At 47.4% G+C, this 18,613-nt stretch overlaps 1 protein-coding gene across 1 annotated transcript; it reads left to right on the top strand.

The window, feature by feature from the left end:
- Window positions 1–960: 960 nt before the first annotated feature.
- Window positions 961–1,830, top strand: BO88DRAFT_109108 (uncharacterized protein). Its single transcript, XM_025701252.1, has one exon. It carries the CDS (start codon window positions 1,060–1,062, stop codon window positions 1,720–1,722), a length of 663 nt encoding a protein of 220 aa, XP_025567742.1. The 5' UTR covers window positions 961–1,059; the 3' UTR covers window positions 1,723–1,830.
- The last annotated feature ends 16,783 nt before the right edge of the window (window positions 1,831–18,613 follow it).

Here is an 18,613-nt window from a genome sequence, read left to right as displayed (position 1 = left end):
TGCCCTGTTCCCAACGGACCACTGCCTAGTTTGGGGGTGGAGGGTTTAGCACTGGGATTTATTGCTTGCTGCTCACTAAAAAATCATTATTGGCTGTGGCCTAAAAAAAATCCCATCAGACCCGAATTAAAATTGAACGAAAAGAGAAAGAACAAAAATTATTATCAAAGAAAATATTTAATGCCAAAAAAGAAAGATAAAAATAAAAAAGAAAGTATCAGAACCTTCTTATTTATATGATACAGATTCTCGAGAAACCAACAACCCTCTTTTTTCTCATCAACCAGTCCAGCCCAACCCAAACCGAGAAGTTAACCGGTAACTGCCTGCGTGACCCTATCGGGTACACCCGTTCTGGTTCTAGTCGCTCGTCAGGTCCCAAACAATATACAAGACTACTTACGTCCACTTGCCAGCGCTGCTCCGCAATCTGACTCTTTTTTCTCCTTCGGCCGTTCCATTCTCAATTCACAGCCTCTTCCTTTCTTTGGGTCCGAGGATTTATGTATGTCGCATACCCCCCGTTTCATCTCTCCAATGGACTCTCTTTCTATAAAGCCTTGTCCCCTCCAACTACCTCATCCACCCGCTCTCTCTTCCCCCTCCTTGGCCTCGACCCATGCTCTGTCATGAGCTGCGCCTGTTTCCCCTCATAGATGGATCACGCTTAGCAGATGTCCATGGATGAATCTCACTCGGGTAGAGGACTAGGTTTTGCGATCAGGACTCTGTTTCGCTCCTCCCCATCGCCCTCCCCGACTCCTACCCCGCGACATCGAGTCTCTCTCCTCCGTCGTGGTCGGAGTATATTTTCCAGCAGGTACGGTCTCATTGACTCTTCAGTCACTTGGGTTCCATAATTCTCGCGATTTATACCCCATATTCTTGCTACGGGGTTGTCCATTTCACTGTTACCTTCGTCTCCGACTTCAATCGCTCCGTTGGGCAATGGTGAACGAGGGCTACTAGCAAAGACAAACGGTTGTGGAAGCAAGTGACTAAGTCTCTTTTTTGCGCAGGAATCCTCGAAACTCGAGTAAACCTTCGTCCGGTTCCCCAATGCATGACTTCCAGCAATTCAACTCGGCCGCGATGGTGGGACTGGCCCAAGCGTCTGCAGGCGACAACTTTGACATCTTCCAATGGCACCCTCGATACCAAAGCTGCCAGCGATACTTTCTTGATCATGCGCAACACAGTGATGCAGTCCAAGCACTCTCTGCGTTCTTGAACATCCGTCTCCCCTTCCAATGGCAGTCGAATCCTGTCGTAAACTCTCATGCCGACCCATCCCGATCCGCCGCTAGCCAGTCATCTACATCCTCACCTGCCTCGAATCTACCTCCATCTGTCTCATTGATTCCATACATCCGCCGCCTGGTGGCCACGGGAATGGATTTCCCTGGCGTGTTGCATGGGTTTTTCGGGGACGAATGGGGCGCGGGCATTGGACCTCTGCACGAGCAGGAGCGGCGCAATTACCTGTTCGCCGCGAAGAGTGGTGGCTGGGCGGCCGTTAAAAAGGATTACGACATGCCACCGCTGGAGACAATTCCGTTCCTACGTCCCTTACAGGGGCCGCTAGATTCCGAGATTGAGGCAGCGGAGCGGAGTTGGAGCGAATGGCTTGCCATGGAAGACTGGATGGTAGGGCCTCGAGCGCCTGATGTTCTTCGAGACTCATCCTCACAAATTTCACGACATCACAGCTCACGAGGGTAATTCTTTATTATAGGGTGCTGGGGCTTCTTTCTGGCTTCTTTCCTTTCTTCTTTTCTGCATACTTTTGCTATCTGCTTTTCTGTCCCATTTACACTGCTTTAACCCAACACTAGCCACGCTGGCGGTAGCACGGAGTTGGTGAGTCTCATAGCATGAGATAACGATCATACGATATCTTGAATCATGAGCGCGATAGACATCGCGGGTCCCACATAATGGTGTTCTGGCTTCAATTATTGAGGGAGCCGTGCGAACACCTCGCAAGGGGTCAAAGATACCACAGAACAACAATTGAAATAAAACATCCGAAAATAACCAGTGAAACCAATCAATCAATTAATCAATCAATCAAACATTTATCCCTTCCTAGCCCCTATTCAGCCCATGAACGCGTTATCCAACAAGGAAAACTCGCTTCAGGTAGAGTAAGTAGAGTACCTGACAGTCCCACCGCCACCCCTACCCCCTGCGCGCGTCGGGTAGCAGCTCCGATAGTCATGACGATAGATAGTACGCAGGTCACCTTAGTCAAGTCTACTACTACGCTAAGTAACTAAGTAAACTAGCGCGCCAGTCCGGTCAGGCCTCCACGAAGCTGAGCCCTTTTCCTTGGTTTATTTACGAACTTCTGATGCCCGAAACGGCGCCACCCCTGACACCAACGCCATCCGACGGACCGCGACATTAGCCCGGAGATCATCATCCTCTCCTGTAGAACATAGATACGTAGTCACCTACATCCGAACTATCCCCATACTCAAACGTACAAACTACGAAGTTAAGTAACTCCTCCGTATATACTGTTTTTGTTATAGTTATATCCACGATTGCCGATGAACCCGACCGAGACCCGCCCCACCGGTTCCTCACTACCTATCACAGTAACCATCTAGTCTATCTATCCAGCGGAACTCCCGATATGGTACGGCTACAATCTCTACCTGCAAATACTTAACTAGATCAATTATCCATTTCCGTTAATGATGAATGGCTTACCAAGCAAGTCAATCAACGGTCGTACCAAGATTAGTATGTACCACGATGCGAAGGGAAGACAGATTTCCGCCCAGTATGGAAGGTAGGGCTTCCCTCTATCTTCGATCCGATATACCCGCTTCACCATCCATCCATCCAACCTTCATCTCCACATTTGAACTCTCGACCGTGGGAGAAACTCACCGGAGTGTGAACTTACCGTCATATTTTCATTGGGAATGGGGGTTGATGTGATGTGATGGCTGGCTGAGCCAAGTCTTTCTTCTTTTTACTAATCACATACTAACTACCGAGGTGTGTAGTATGTTAATTGCTTGGTTGCCTACAAACAAAGACTCCTAATACACAACGCATATATTAAGTAACTCATATGTGTGCTTATGCTATATATGTACGTATGTATGTAAGAGGCTTCAAATCCCGAAACCCAACTAGTATGAAACAGGGCCGAGCGCGAACTAGTTAATTAGTTACAGAGAGTAAATAGGTAGATGGGTAAGTAAGTAGGGATAGGGGGAAAGCCGCTATGAATGAATAAACTTCTTCTGGAGTTTTCGATGGGGATGCCGGGTGTGGTAGTTTGTGGCGCGGCTGAAGGGCGGGGACGGAACTTGGACTGGACTGGACTGGACTGGACTCGGTGGGAGAGGGGAGAGATGTGGGAACTTACTATAACTTACTACGGGGGGGATGGGAAGTGGAGTTGGGAGTTGGGTTAGGGTAGGTTGGGTTAGGTTAAACTAGACTGGAATGGACTATACTATGGAAGGTTATGCTGTGGTTACGTTGTTGGGTTGTGTGATTGTGCATTTGAGAGGAGAGTATTGTACTGTGGTGATTAATCATATTAAGCATTGTATATTTACGATAGAATATGCCATATGGTGTGTTTCATAACTACAATCCGTGGACAATGAGACTGTGACTCTCATGTATACTTCGTATATAGCGACGACGATGTACCTTTTGAGTCGAGGAGACAGAATTCCACATGGTATTAACGCCGGAGATGTCTCGGATTACGGATGTATCATTACCCCGGCTGCTGTATATGACACGATACATAACTTACGTTACTGTCTTCCGGTATTGATGTATCGGATCTGTCTACCTTACTAATCTGAATCAGTAGATAAGGATTGATACCGTGTATTTGATAGATCTAGTTAGCTGGTTATTGGTATAGTGTATGTTACTTCAATCTAACAATGTGTGTATATATTACATTCCATAGACTTGATGATTGTAGACTTGCCAAACCAGGATGACTGCTGAACCTTTCTGCATCAGTATAGTCTTTATTATCACTGGTTGTATCCAGAGGCATTCCAGAGTCCTCGTAAGAGAGTTAGATATCTCTTCGTTACCTCCTCACCAGAGCTGTTTCGTCTATATGTCTGTTGTCATTGACAGTCTGAGGAACATAGAAACAATCAGCAGAGACAGAGCACTGATATATGTAGTGTTTGCGGGGGGCGCCGCTTCCTTCTTCCTTGTCCATGTTCTCGATGATCTCCCGGACTTTCTTCCAGTGGGAAGACCCCTCGATTACAGCATTGATATCGCAGGCCAACCAGCTCTCCTCATTATCTGGTATAACCCCCTCCGTATCCATATAATCCTGTATGCTAGGAATATTAGTTAATCACCAGCTATTCTTCCGCAGGAGATGGAGGAGCCCAAGAAAAATTATATTAATATAGAGGGCCTGTGTCATGCTCTTAAGTCTGGTCATCTGACAAAAATAAAGCATTAACTTTCTTTATTTTCAGTTCAGGAAAGTCAAGGCAGTGCTGTGTGAACCAAACAGATTTCTGCAACTGCTTGAGGAAGTTGATGTGCAATAAGAAGACACCGAGGCGTAATAAAACCTCGCTCAACTCAGGGATCACAGGCCCAGCGCACTGGTATACACTGTTAATCTACCTCAGGGCTTTAGCGTCATAGTCGCGAGTGCACAGATCATTGCACCACTCCGCTGTCTTAATCAGCCGCATAAATGCCGCCTTGTTCCTTGGCGAACTCAGGCAGGATATCACTAACAGGAACCAGTGGGCAGGGCCCCAACACTCCGCTAAGACCTGTAGCTGTCTGACAATAGACGATGAGTTATTAAAGCCTGTATAATATTTATTCCGAAACATCCGGGCCACCAGGATTCAATGGCACCGAATAACAGAAACCTGGAGAAAAGTTTTCTTATTCTTTCTCTGTGTGTGCTGATATGCTAGCGTGACATAGAGAACAAAACATCACTCATAGCTCCCGGTGGTGGTAATGCACCGTGCCGGAGCAAACAGGTCTAATTCTAAGCAGATAGAAAGAAAACAAATGTGAAGAAAATGAATAAAAGATAGATAGTAGTTTAATTATGTTCTAAGATGAGTCTCGAATGCTTGCAAAATATATATAATAGGAGAAAGGAGAGGGGGCATGCTACCCGATTTGGTAGGCGCATTGCAATGTCCCGCCCTTCTGAAGCCCGTTGTCCTCAACGTCGTTGTAAATCATCGCTATGAGTGTTGAATGAATGTAGTAACAGTAAGATGTATGGAGAGTAAAGCCGAGTAAGCGTCGGCAAAGAGTAAAATGAACGTGCGAATGTCGACGAAGGCTAAAATGTGAGCAGTCGATGAAGAAGAGTAAAGCATACGAGTAAGTGTCGACGAAGAGTAGAAAAGCAGTGAGTAGTTGATGATGAGTAAGGCATACTGTTGACGAAGAGTAAAACGTGCGAGTAAGTAGTGTTGAGCTATCCTTGTTTAGCGGCGCGCAGGGCGTCCTGCACGACCTTCTTGCCGGCTTTATTGTTAAGGTGCAGGGCTATGGCCTTCTTAGTTGTCTCTTCCGCAATTCAAAACGGGTTTAGATTACTTAGTCTATCCGTCAAGGCCGCCAACCGCGTGGCAAGATTGTCAATCTTCTGTTGTATCTCTGCTGCATCTTATATAGTCTTGAGTACGGGACATATCCACGCAGCCACGTCGTCTGCGAGCACCAAAGGGTTGCTACCGGTCGCGCCGGATGGTCCCATAACCGGGTTGCAAAACTCGTGTAGTGTCTTATTAGCGATGAGAGTCACCCTGATCTTCAAAGCGTTCAACAGGGGACTTGATGGTTATTGGATGCTTGGCCTCTATAAAAAAAAGTCTATAATAGCATTCGGGATATCAAAGTTACTCCATTTGGCCTGATCGATGTAGTAGATATTAGCCGGTTGCTCTGAGACAGCTCCAACACCGACCGTGGCAAGGCCATAAACAATTAGCTGTCCGACGGGATGTTTGTAGTCAATGAGCTAACTCTTGCTCTTACGCGCGATGTCGCCGCCTAGCACGTAATATCCGCTGACGACGGACATGCTACCAAGTTGCTCCGTGCCAGAGCAAATAGGTCTAATTCTAAGCAGATAGAAAGGTCATTGGGATTAACAGTCAACTTCTACTCCCTGATTCAGTTTTTAAGAAAGAAGGCTTTCACAAAGGTATAGTTAGTGCCCCGGCGGATTTTGGAGAGTATATAGTTTGGTGTGCTCAGTCAGTAGAGACATCAGATAAGAAGGTCTGTGTCATGGCCGCAGGGGGTAGTTATCATCAGGCCTGATATAGAGGCTGGCGCAAGCTCATTACATAGCAATTTCAATCCATCCCAAAGTCAACACAGTCAGAATGTTCATGAGTATCTACTGGATTAGACAATCAGATGGAGAGTCTGATGCGCCTGAATCGTCCGAATCGTCAGTGCCACGCGGGCCGTCTTGCTGCTCGTGATCATGGATAGAAAGGTTTTTGAAGCACTGCTGCGAGGTGTTCTCAAGCCAATCTCCAACCGGATCATGGTTCTTCGACACCTCGCCCGGAGAACGACGTCGGCCAAAGAGCCAAGGATAATAGACGGGTGTATCTGCAACCGTGCGGTTTATTAGCTCTTTAACGGACGGTGCAGATCGAGCGGGCTGGACTGTCCATATCATCTCCATTCTTGTTGGCAGTAAGGAAGCAAATCGGTAATGCCGGTTTCTGTCAAGTGCAAAGGCCATAATAGCTCGCGTGTGAAGATTTATAACCTCTCTTATAATGAAAGCAGATCATTTAATAATCGAGTTCGTCATTTCTGTACTCCAGGCTTCGAAGCTTGCGAGCATGAAAGGAACAAGGCTCGACAACGCTATATAAGCGAGGCATGGAAACAATAACGTCATAGCCCTCGAACGAGTCCTCGCCAACACAGATATAATGCGTCAACTAGTCTTTGGAATAGACCCTGCGCAATGTGTTTGATGGAGACTGATGAACGAAGTAGCATACCTCATTCCATTCCGCTGAACCACCGCCATCAAGGTAGCGTTCACATGTACAATGAAACAAGCACCGCTTCCGATCTCTGGCTGGGCTCTATACCAAAATGCTGAGGAAGTGGACTTTTTATGGTGACTGTGTCATTGACCCAGTGAAACCCGCTCATAGACGAACGGGCTATACTCATTGTCGCCGGTTTTGTACGCCCTCAGTAAAAGCAGCTAACTGCAGCATGGCCATATATGTGAGTGGCAGTATTTCTCCAGGGCAACTCTTCCGGTTGCTGCGATGTTTTCGAGCAGGTTTTATCTGTACAATGGCCTCTTTCACAGGACAGTCAGTTGATGTTCGTCCTTGTAAGCAGTGGGGTATTTATGGAGGAAACCATTCCTCGCAGCTTCAGCCTTATAAAAGTCAGTGATGTGAAGCTTCAGCATTAAGCCCCATGTTGGTTGACATATGTTAGCAGCCACCGTTTTCGGTATCCACACTCTTGTATCGTGGAATTTTTCAACAAGTGTAATTGCTCACTACTTTTCTCAACATGCATCGTATGCCTCAAGCTCCTTCAGAGTAAACGGCCCTTCATAGACCTTTCTCACCATAGGCGGGATGTCGCGTTCAGTGGAACGCTTAGAGCCAATCGGTACTTCCCAGGCGGTGACTCTTCTGACCATAAGATGTTTCAGTAGCTGTCTCAACCGACCTGCGCAGGTATTGTCATTGATTGTCTGCGGGAGGATGTGATGAAACATCTCAGTCTCCCTGCGGTACCATTACCCCAGTAAAGGGGCGAGTTAGTTTAAGATTAGTAGCAGCGGACAACAATACGTTCCCTAACACCAACGCCCATTGAAAATGCTGGACTGTGGGTAACCGGAACGCGGAACGCCAATGTCTTAAGCTCCCCTACAACATATCTTTAGCACAGTGCCCTGATAGCGGCAAGAAGGTTTTTTATGCCAGTAACTTCTGGACTGTTTCCACGATGTGTTTTGAGGTGTCTGGATACCCATCCGTCGCTGTTCAAGCACTCGCCTTTCTGACAGTATCTACCCAAAGGGGTAAATATAGAGGGAGGCCATTCGGGTGGCCATATTTGACGGGAATTTTGCAGTCTTTCCATAGACTCGGCCCTCTGTTATCTGCTATGTTTGCCCGAAGACGACTGCGAAGTATATGAGTCGCCTGATTTAAATATCTCATGTACTGTCTCATCCAGTGTCCCTGATACAATTTGGACGAGGACAATTGTAGTCAAAACCAGATTGGTATTGACATTATAGATAGGGTGATAAAGTCACCCTGTCCTCTGCTGCCAACTTGGCCTGCTCTTGATTTGCAAAGCAGAGGATAGTGTGAAGTTCTAACCCCCAACCGCGGCAACGCACGGGTTCGTATCTTCTTCAACCATATCTGATACCAAGCCTTAGAAAATCAAAAGAAACTGGTGCCAGGTCATCCTGTGCTAGGAAAGGCAAGAAACGAGCATAAAGCCCAAAGGGACTTGTAGCACATGTGGCCAGTTCCTCGCATTTCCTCGTTTCCTCAACTAAAGTAGGTTTATTTTCCACTAATACGAATTTATCCCTCTTGAAAACCATCTCTCGTTCCAACTCTTGCACACTAGCACGACCTGCGTAAGGTCATGATGTGGCAAGCAGGCCAAGAAACATCAGGTCAATCTCTGCTGGAAGACGAATGAAACAGATTCCATATGCGATGCGCCGCGCCATGCTCAATTTTTCAGGCTGTGTACACTGGCTTACATTTTCATCATCGCTCAGATAGATCTGATCTATCGGACTTGCAAGATACGAATGCGACCTTTCAAGGCCTGTCGTAGTCGCTGCCCTGAAACGTTCGCTCTGGACATCACCAGTCACGATCACATCCAACTGTGGTTCAGTTTGCTAGACTGATGCATCCATTTAAATGTAAAGTAAAAGCGCAGCCGGCAGTGGTCCGAGGAGCCACAGAAGATATGCAGTGTTGCATGTCGTTCAAGGATTTTTCTAGCCCGGTATAGACAGAGAACCAGTAGTTTTCCAGGTATTTTCCATGTACTTGTGGCGAGGCAAGTATAGTGTCTGTCGCCAACGGGGAGTGCTGCAATTCCGTACATAGTCTGTGCGATTCGTGGCACATGCAATGAGTGCCTTGCAGATCTGTATTCTTCGAACGAATCATTCTCGAATTTCCATTGCCGACGATATTGTGGTCGAAAGGTAAGCCCTCGCCCAAGAAGACGATGAGAAGACCATTGCGAAGGAGATCTTGTAGGGATGATTATAGCCAGAAGAAACCCTCAGACACGGGATGAAGGTATTGGGAGATGGATGAAGCTTTCGTTGTGGTCGGGTCGTATCCTCTGACTTCATTTTGTGTTCGTCCGCAACGCACATATTCTCTTCAGTATCTGTCGCTCCTTTGGACAGGCCTGATTTCTCTGATATAGTCGCTCTGTTAATGTAGGGTTGTGTTCGAAGACCGCATGGCTTCGACCACGATGACTTCGTGTATATAGTTATGGACCTGGCGAATGTTGGTTACAAGGACATTCGCCTGCCGTCTAATGGGCCGCTGGTGGATGAAGGACTCTCGTTCTACACCATATATGGGGTAGATAGATGTAATAAGTAGAGGGTGCTATTTAGAAGAGTGGATCATGATATATATTTGGGAACACTGGTGAGCTTCGTGTATAGATTTTTCATCTAGTAATGCAGTTGTTGTTGGACGCCAAATTAAAGTTGCATATGCACAGTCATGCCGATGAGACAGATTATTTCTGTGTCCTTCCTGGAACGAACGATCGACCATCAAAACGAGAATACTTGAGCCCAGTGATCCTTGGACATTTTGGACAGAATTTCGACTTCTCTCGGCCAATATATTTCCATATCCATATCCATACCGCAGTTGTTTCCTGTTATCATCTCGTTGATCATACCATCTACCAAACCAGGCACACAATAGATTCGTTGCCTGTTTGCGCTGGGTCAAAGGTTTCTTCTGGTATTTATCAAACGATATAAAGAACATAATGAAGTTTCAGCTTCGTGTGAAAATGTTGTATCTCGCAAGGTTGCTGCTGCATAAAAATTGCAGCGGTTGTAGAGCACATCGCAAGAGCATCACCCGCGTCTTTACGTGGCCCTGCCCGAAGGGCCCCGGACAGATGGTATAGATGCTAAACTAATGCAAGCACCATACACGCTGCCAGTCTGACGCGGCACCTGGAACACGCAGGTTGCATTTTCCAGCTGACATGGACCGAAGGTGTAAAGGAAGAGATGTAAACGAGAGGGGCTGGCAACGGCACGACGAACTTCAAGCAGCCACTTCTGTGCGTTGAACGTCTAGGTCCAGGCCATTCGCATGGCAGGTATTTGTGGTGCCCCATGTGTCCATTGCGATTTCTCTGCTGGTGAGTCCATCCTGGCACTGAATGTTCAATGGGGACAACAGCAACAAGATTGGGTCTTGAGACATCCTTCGATGCTTGTTGAGTGGTATTCTGATCAGTTCCTGAGAGATATGCTGATGCAGGACATGCACACAACGTAGATATATCATCGGCACGAGACTTTCTCGACAGGAACACCAGCTCAAGGGTATAAACCGAACAACCGACGGATGGCGCAAGGGTAGTAGCCGCTTGGGGCTACATTGTAGAGAGGGTGTAAGAAATAAGCTAACGTTCATACCCAGCCATCAGTAGACCACCTCCCTCAGTCGCTTCAACGAGATAGGGTGAAAAGTATATTCGCAGCCCATGGACCGTTTTGGTCACCACTTGGCTTCGTCTTTGCGCAGCGGCCTCAGCATAGGCCTCTGGGTTGAACATAGTGAGACATGCTCACATCTTGTTCGGGCCTTTCCCAAAACACAATCGAGAGCTTCAAACTGCTTCTTATGACTTATTGTCTGTCCGGATAAGGAAGTTGGCTGTGACTACTGGCTTCAATTGTAGGGCGAGGCACCAAGCAAGTGCGGTAACGACTCGGATAACTTGATGCTGGGGCACGAGAAGTGTGCTGAACGCGAAATCGGTTCCGCAATCCAGCGGTGTTCTCGACCAAAGAGGAGCTGCTGCCCTCTCCAGGGAGGGAGTCCTGCAGCACGGCTGGGTGCTCCGCGGACATTCTGGCGAGCCAGCTTGCCGCAGGCAGATCCACGAATTGGGACGAAGCCCAGACTGCGATTTTCACCCGCTGCGCGATAGAACGATCTCACTGAGCCCTAGGAGTGCCCGCGGGAGACGGGGGTGGTCCGCGGACATAGGCACCCTTGGTGACCGGGGCGGCCAACGCATTCGAAAGAATCACCGTTTCGCCCTTGCATAGAGGTAACAGGAGTGAAGCCCACCTAAGACAACAGAGGCTGCTTGTTATTAGCCTCGCGCGTGCACCCTCGTGAGAAAATAACTTACCGCGACAGCAGGGGCAGGTGCCGCAGCAAAAGGCGGAGCCAAAGTGCACTATTCAGATTGTCGTTGCTCTGCCAATTCTAGTAGCACCAGGGCCCGCAGGCAATGCCTCAGTCGTCCGCCAAGCAGGTTGGCTTTCCCATATTGGGTATACCCAGTTGAAGAAAGTTAACGAATAATCGGAAAGTAGTAATTGGCTAGCCACAGCTGCTTGATCGTTCCTCGAAGAGATGGTGCGGAACAACTATGTGAAGTTTGTCTAACTGATGTTCGTGGAACACATGTCCGTGCTTCGTACAGCTTGGTACCATATATATAGAGAATCGCTGATATTTGGAGAACCCAACCAGTGGGAGCTTTACATGGCGATATGCCAGACGATATTCTTGCTATCAGCGGCCACATCGCCAGTACTTTTAACTCTTGGCCATAGAGCATGACACGAGAAACAAGCACACAGTGAACAGACTCAGCCTTCCTGTTGCTTCTCCTCGTCCTAATTTTGCGCCCTGTTGGCGGGCGTGTTGCTGGAACCCCGGTAGCAACGGGTGGTCGATGTTCGACAGTGAGAGATGCATAGACATATCATAATTGAGGAAAAGCGTAAATCGCCTTTCGACTTCATTCTCCTTAGATACTAGTTCTGCAAATGCGATTATGCATGGTGCAAGCCACTTCAATTGTCAGTCGGCCGGGAAGCCTGAAACGATCGGTGGACGTGATGCTCTGAGAAGCTCCCAATTCAAAGTGGCCACAGGATCCGGGATGCCTTCGTCAGATTCTTACTAAACACCGAGTTGTTGAAACTGCCCTGAACTACACTACCCGGCTTTGTCCCACACGAAGAACACGTCCGATCGCCTGGTCGGCGAGAGCTTGTGAGGTAGGGTATCAAACATGTGTGTGTTGTGACACAAGTTCTGGAGGTTTGACCCTGCAGCGTTCACAAAATAAATGACGGGAGACATGTCGCATTCTCTGACAATATGTCGTTGTTTTCGTCAACCATCGCATAGGATCTCAGGTCTTTTGAGTCTTGTTGAGCATGATCCAGGTCGATAATACCCTTAATATGCGCTGCATTCTCCAGAAGGGATCAACCTCGTCCACATCGCGCGGGATAGTATGATAACTAGACATGGCAGTCATGCAGACACAGACAGCCCTAATGCGCAAAAGGCCAACGAGAATGGGTCATTGTGTGAAAGGCTAATGTCACACGTCTATTTGATATTTGTCATAACAGTTTCAAAACCAATGATGCGTTTTTTGAAGAGAAATTCTTCTCTTCTCTTGCTGCTAATCAAACGAAAGCTTCCAGATGCTTTATGCCAAGCATCATACAACATTAACATGTCTGTTGATTGATGTCAACGGAAAAAGGATCCTGCGTGGACCAAATGCTGGGAAGATAATGATTCATGTTTACCCAGATCTGCAATAGTCTGGCCATCTGCGATGGCAAACTTCCAAAAACTATTCCCCATTTCTGGCTTAACTTAAACAGGCTCGAAGGCTTGCATCACTATTGCGCCTGTAGTGGTCGACACCTTGGGGAGCAAGTTGGTCGTCCATCCTACTTGGGTGGACTCGTCCTTCATTTCTGCTTCCTTAGGCATCTTCGGTGGTACTGGTTTGGCTTTTAACCCCCTCATATTCAGTGTTGTAGAAGGATTGCTTTATTAACATGGGCAGCAGGGCTAGCAATCTTGAATGGCAGACGATATGTTCTGGCTCTTGTTTCAGGGGTATATATTTTGCACAGCCCTAAGCAGTCGTCTGTCGATGGCACACAATCATGTCAGCAATATTTGGTGCGTGTCTTTCTGTTGTCTAGGGCACACATGAGCCCTTGCTTCAGCTTGTGAGTGCCACATGAAGATGGTCACGGACCTTAAGGAGAACCGGTTCGGAGAATTATCGACGAGGACCAGACACCCGGGGTCTTCGCTTTCGGAATACGGTAATGTCTGCAACAGACTCCGAAGATAGGGGTTAATGAAGTGGTGCGATAGGTATCCACTGTGCAGGTATGGGTGTAATGATCCTGAGTTCTCCATGGCTCTCATTTGCTCGCTTTATTCAACAGCAGTTTCCAGTAAGTTGTTCAATTGATTCGTCAATCCTTCCCACTGTACAGCCCTCTCCACAGGCATTTCTATGAGATCTGTCTTTCTCGATTCTGCGGTTCGCTGATGCTGCGGGGGCCCCCCGGGGGGGAATAATTGTTCATTTTCGGCTGTAGGAGTCTATTGTCTTTCCCAGTGCTAATCGTGCTAAATGCTTCTCGAGGGCAAGTTGCTCGCATTCGATTTGGGTATTTTGGAAGACATATGCGAACACGACTTTGGCTCTCTGACCGATCCGATGGGACCGGCCAAACACCTGTTTGTGGTTCGTACTGCACCAGTCGGTCTCCATCGAGATTAGGTGTGCGGCGCGGGTAAGCGTCAGTCCGCGCGAGGAGGTGCCAGTTGTACCGATGTAGAGTCCAACTTTGCAGGGCTTACCGATACAGAAGTGGTAACACAACGAGAGGATCGTTATATTAGGACATGTTGTCTGGACGAGTTGAACATGGTTGTGGTGCTTGTTGTTCTGTAGATATTAAAAATAAGCACACAGTGGATAGCATCTAGTCACTGTACTGAGAAATCCCATAAAAAGCAAGCCGGACCAAGAGTTGGCCACTGATACCACCAAAGCCGCATTCTATGAGAGTAGTTGCTGTCTCAAGAGCAATAATTACAATTTGCTCGTCATTGATTCTGCCCCTCCAGTAGCCGACAGAAACCACATATTGAGCTAGCGCGAGCGCGGCCCCAACATATTGCGAGCCAGGCGATCTCTAGAGAAGCGCTAATTTGGAGAGGATTACTCGCAGACCATGTGCTCTCTGGTGGTTGGGCGGCCAAGATATGCTCCTCTTATAGGGCAAGGCAAGGTACTAGCTCGACGGAACATACCGGGTTATTCCATTGTCGGCGCTGTATCTCGGAAATCTCCACCTGGCGAGGGTAATGCTCTCGAGCAAGAGGTGGGATTTTCCTGGCTGTTCCTCAAGCCCATCTTGGCCACCGGACAACTGTCACTCAGTCCCAACGTCCGGGTTTACTGTGTTCACCGCAGCCTAGATGCGTCCCGCTCTCTTTGCAGCCGGAGATACTTCGTTTCCCTCCTCATCTGACTGCGAGATTTTTCTCTGGATTCCTCGTCACCCAACGCTGAATAGCCTTTCCACGACGTTATGTCTGATACCGAACTGCTCTGTGTTGACGTCTGTTTATCCGATGTTTCATCCGATGTCTTTGCCAACCGTTACCCGCTTAGTAGAAGCGAACTTTGATACCGACCAGAACGTCTGGATTGTTTGACATTAAGACAGTGGCCTTATTTTGATAGAATTGGTAATTGCTACCGGTTTGATCTGGCTGAAATTGATGCTTTATAGGCTCTCAGCTGAGGATTTGTAATCTCTTGAAGCAACTCATCTGTTCGCGACGTTGATACAGTTAGGCGCCGAAGATCTTCGGGGACCGTTGGCTTGTCTGAGATGGTTAAGCCATTTAGAAATGGCCTCTTCTAATATCTGTTTCACGATGATGCAAATTCTTCAAGCCGTGGCTAGCTGTGAGTTCTCCTAGCGAGCAGGCATCGTCGTGTCTCTCTCAGCAGTTCTATGTCATCTGAATCCAGTGAATAATTATATCCAGGACGTGGAATTGTGAAAGCGTACATCTAGTCTCGTACAATGCTTGTTAGATGTTTTGGACGCTGTAGCCAATGTCTTGCCAGGCTTGGAACTTGTACAGGGTAGTCCAGAGTGTCTTCCAGAAGGGCCTTTCATCTCTCGGATGATGACATGTGCCTTCTAGGGCTGGGGTTTGCATCAAACAATCATCTGTGATAGTTTGAACCGCGCCTGTGATTGTATATAAATATATAATCACGTCGGGAAGTATCCGACCACGGTGTCGGAGGTATAGATTGATATAAAGAGGTGATACGAGAGAGGCTGCAGGAAACAACCTGAACTTGGTAGCATGGTATTTCATCATCCAGCAGGTAGGTGCTATTTTCGAATGGGAGTCCAGACGAGTGGCATGTTTGGAGGCGATGCTGACTTACCATTACCATCAAGAACCATAATGCTGGTGGAAAGAAAAGTAGGTGAAGGAACTCAGACATGCCAGACAAGCTTCCGAAATTGTTGGATTCCGTTCGAGAAAGCTGCCACATAAGATAAATGGCCACATGTCTGTTTCCGGCCAGTAAGCTGGACGAATGAAGGGGACGAAAGTGTCTTCCCCTTATATCCCAGACGAATGCTATGAGGGTCGTCTGGCCGTGTAAAGATAGGTAGTGAGATCTTCAGTAGCTAAGACTAAGCCTTTTCTGTCGAGATGACTTTTCTGTATGATAGTGGCTGTGCATCTTCATCAGGACCCCCTTTAGGGTCCTGAATCCTGCCTCAATAAATCATGTCCCAGATTTCCGGGTTCAGAATAGGAAATGATCCCTTTCATGAAGGTGTGCTTAGCAGTGGTATGTCCACTGTCCCAGCCACAACCACAGATCAAGTTCTTCATCGGTTTCACTAGCTAGGTTATATGCTATATCATACGATTTCTCATTAGTGATTGCACCAGTAAGTTTGTAGCTTTTCATACGCTTGGAATAAATACCATAGTAAGTTTGTTGTACTTCTCTATGAACATGCTCGACATGGTCAATATGATATGTTGAATCCTCCACCTCTTCTTCGTCCTGTATATGCCCTGTGGGCCTGGTGGACATTTGGCTATCTCTCCTCTGGTACATGCAAGATTTAACTTGGCCATGGGTGATAAGCGAGTAGGAACATGGTCTTCGGTCATATCGAGGTTATACCCTCAAAGAAATTGGTGCCCAAGACCATTCATGCGTAGGATGGTAAGCCGTATATATTTATTCTTTTGGCTTGGTTTGTGAACTTAGGGCAAGCCCGCTCGACTGTGGCAGGATATTCCATTCTTTGGCTGCCTGTCTTTGTAAGTAGACTCTAGGCAGGTGGATCGCGTGATTGATATAAGAAGATTATAATGGAGTGTTGATGGACCATGTATAGACTGGGAGTATAAAGAGTATATAAAGTAGGGTTATAGGGTGCTAGTCCGCTCTGTGGTTGAAGATATCATATAGAGTCCGAATCATGAAGGAGATGGAGAAGAGGAGAGAACAGTGGGAGGAAATGGAGATTTTTATACACCTACTTGGCTGGAATATTCAATATGAAAAGGCAATTGAAGCAGTAAATAATCGAGGATTCATCATCCCCATTGATAGACTGGTGGATGAATGCCCTAAGAGTCAGGCATTCAACCACCACATAGAGTGACTACGGAAGGAATTGGATTCATCCATACATAGTCACATACACATGCAGCACGGACAGCACAGACAACAAATCAAAAGTTAATCCTGCTAACAGTCACATCTCTTCATCATCAACCCCATATGTCGCAAATAGTTCATCTAAACCAGACACCATGAACAGCCCCCCAGATCCGAACCAGGCCAACCAGCGAACCATCCCCGGCACTTAAACCTTCCCGAACCGAGTCACCCCCAAACTCACGCAGCCCCCACGATGGCAGAATTAACTTTTTCCTCTCACTTCCACCCAATCAATATGAATAATGACCCATCAAGCATCATTACCAACCTGCGCCCCTCGAAGTATATCAGAGTTGGGGGAGGATGCATTAGTCCGCTTGGCGATCTTCTAACTAGTATTCCGGGATGTGGGGAGAGCAAGAGCCGGCGTGTGAATCATGATGCTTTGTTAGTGTGGATCGCTGATTGGCCCGGGGCAGTACGGCAAGGATTAGCGAGGCAACTGATAGGCAAAACCGGGTCCCACTCCATGTTGGGTCGGGAAACTTTGACATGCAACGGCAACACGGCGCTACCACTTTTGCAAGTGACTATGCTACTACCTTAAAGACTATGTAAATGCATCGAGTAAATCTAATTCAATGATTGAATAACCGTAATTAAATATAAAAATCATTCCAACAAGATTATTTAGTTATACCCTTCTTGATTGAATCCCCCATGATTTTATTTATTTAATTACAAGTATTCACATGCATCGGGGACCTCCAACTCCAGGAAACTCATCCAAGAGAAGTCCCCGACGCTTACAATCACTCTCTACCTACCAGTCATTATTTCCAAGCATTATAGGCAGAGGGTTAAATTTAATGGGACAGTGATGTGACACCGACATCGCCTGGACCGGTTGGCAATCAAGTGTATTCCTGGATTCCCTCCTATGAGAAACCTACTTAGACTTAATAAGGCTTACCGGTGAACTCCCCATGGTGGTCGCATGATCAGACCGCCCAGTGAACCGTGTCCGACCGTGACAACGCTTTAAAGTATGGGAATCACCGTGATTGCCGCCCATTCCCCCACGTCGGGGCTCACCGGGGAACATGGGGAGAGAAGGCAACGTGTCTGTGTAGATTGTACACTATAGTGTCCTAATTTCGGAGGAGGGATCTCCGGGGAGGGGGTGACGAGGGGAAATAGATAGACAGAGTGAAGGGGGAAAGAGAGGGAAGATGAGGTTGTATTGGCTGAGTGCAGAGGATTTGACGATACGAGTAGGTAAAGGAAATCCAGACATCTGATAAGCACCTCCCGTGCAGCGGGGGGAACCAGGCCAATAGGAGAGGAGTAATCAGGTGATCCGCCAGTCTGCAGGATCTCTTGGCGTGCAGGCAAATGCGAGTTTCTCTCCAGATTCCAGCAAGTCTAGATTGCGACGGCGTGTTGCTTATACTATAGGAAAAAACTAAACTAATGGATTCCGACGGGAAAGTATTCTTGTCTGGCTTGTACCAATGGCTCATAATAATGAAGAGAAGAATTTTCTCTCTCGCTTCGAAAGCAATTAAAAAATCCTACCCTACCCTACCCTAATACTTCCGTTGCCACCCGATTCCTCCCGATGGCAGAGCGGGCAACTGCCATTGGCGGGCGGGCCAGCGGATTCCCGCCGATAGATAACGGACAGATTCTGTGACCTCAAAGTATCGACTAACAGCCCGAACTTCGGCGCCACCGCCAAACCCGCCCCGGAAGCCGGCATCAATTGCCGTTTGGGGCGTTGCCAGGA

This window comes from Aspergillus vadensis (assembly GCF_003184925.1).
Source record: "Aspergillus vadensis CBS 113365 unplaced genomic scaffold BO88scaffold_2, whole genome shotgun sequence".
NCBI lineage: Eukaryota > Fungi > Ascomycota > Eurotiomycetes > Eurotiales > Aspergillaceae > Aspergillus > Aspergillus vadensis.
This window is presented reverse-complemented; position numbering and strand designations above follow the sequence as displayed.

What these genes read in the sequence shown, in the direction of transcription:
- BO88DRAFT_109108 (XM_025701252.1), top strand. Translation starts at nt 1,060, where the DNA reads ATGCATGACTTCCAGCAATTCAACTCGGCCGCGATGGTGGGACTGGCC.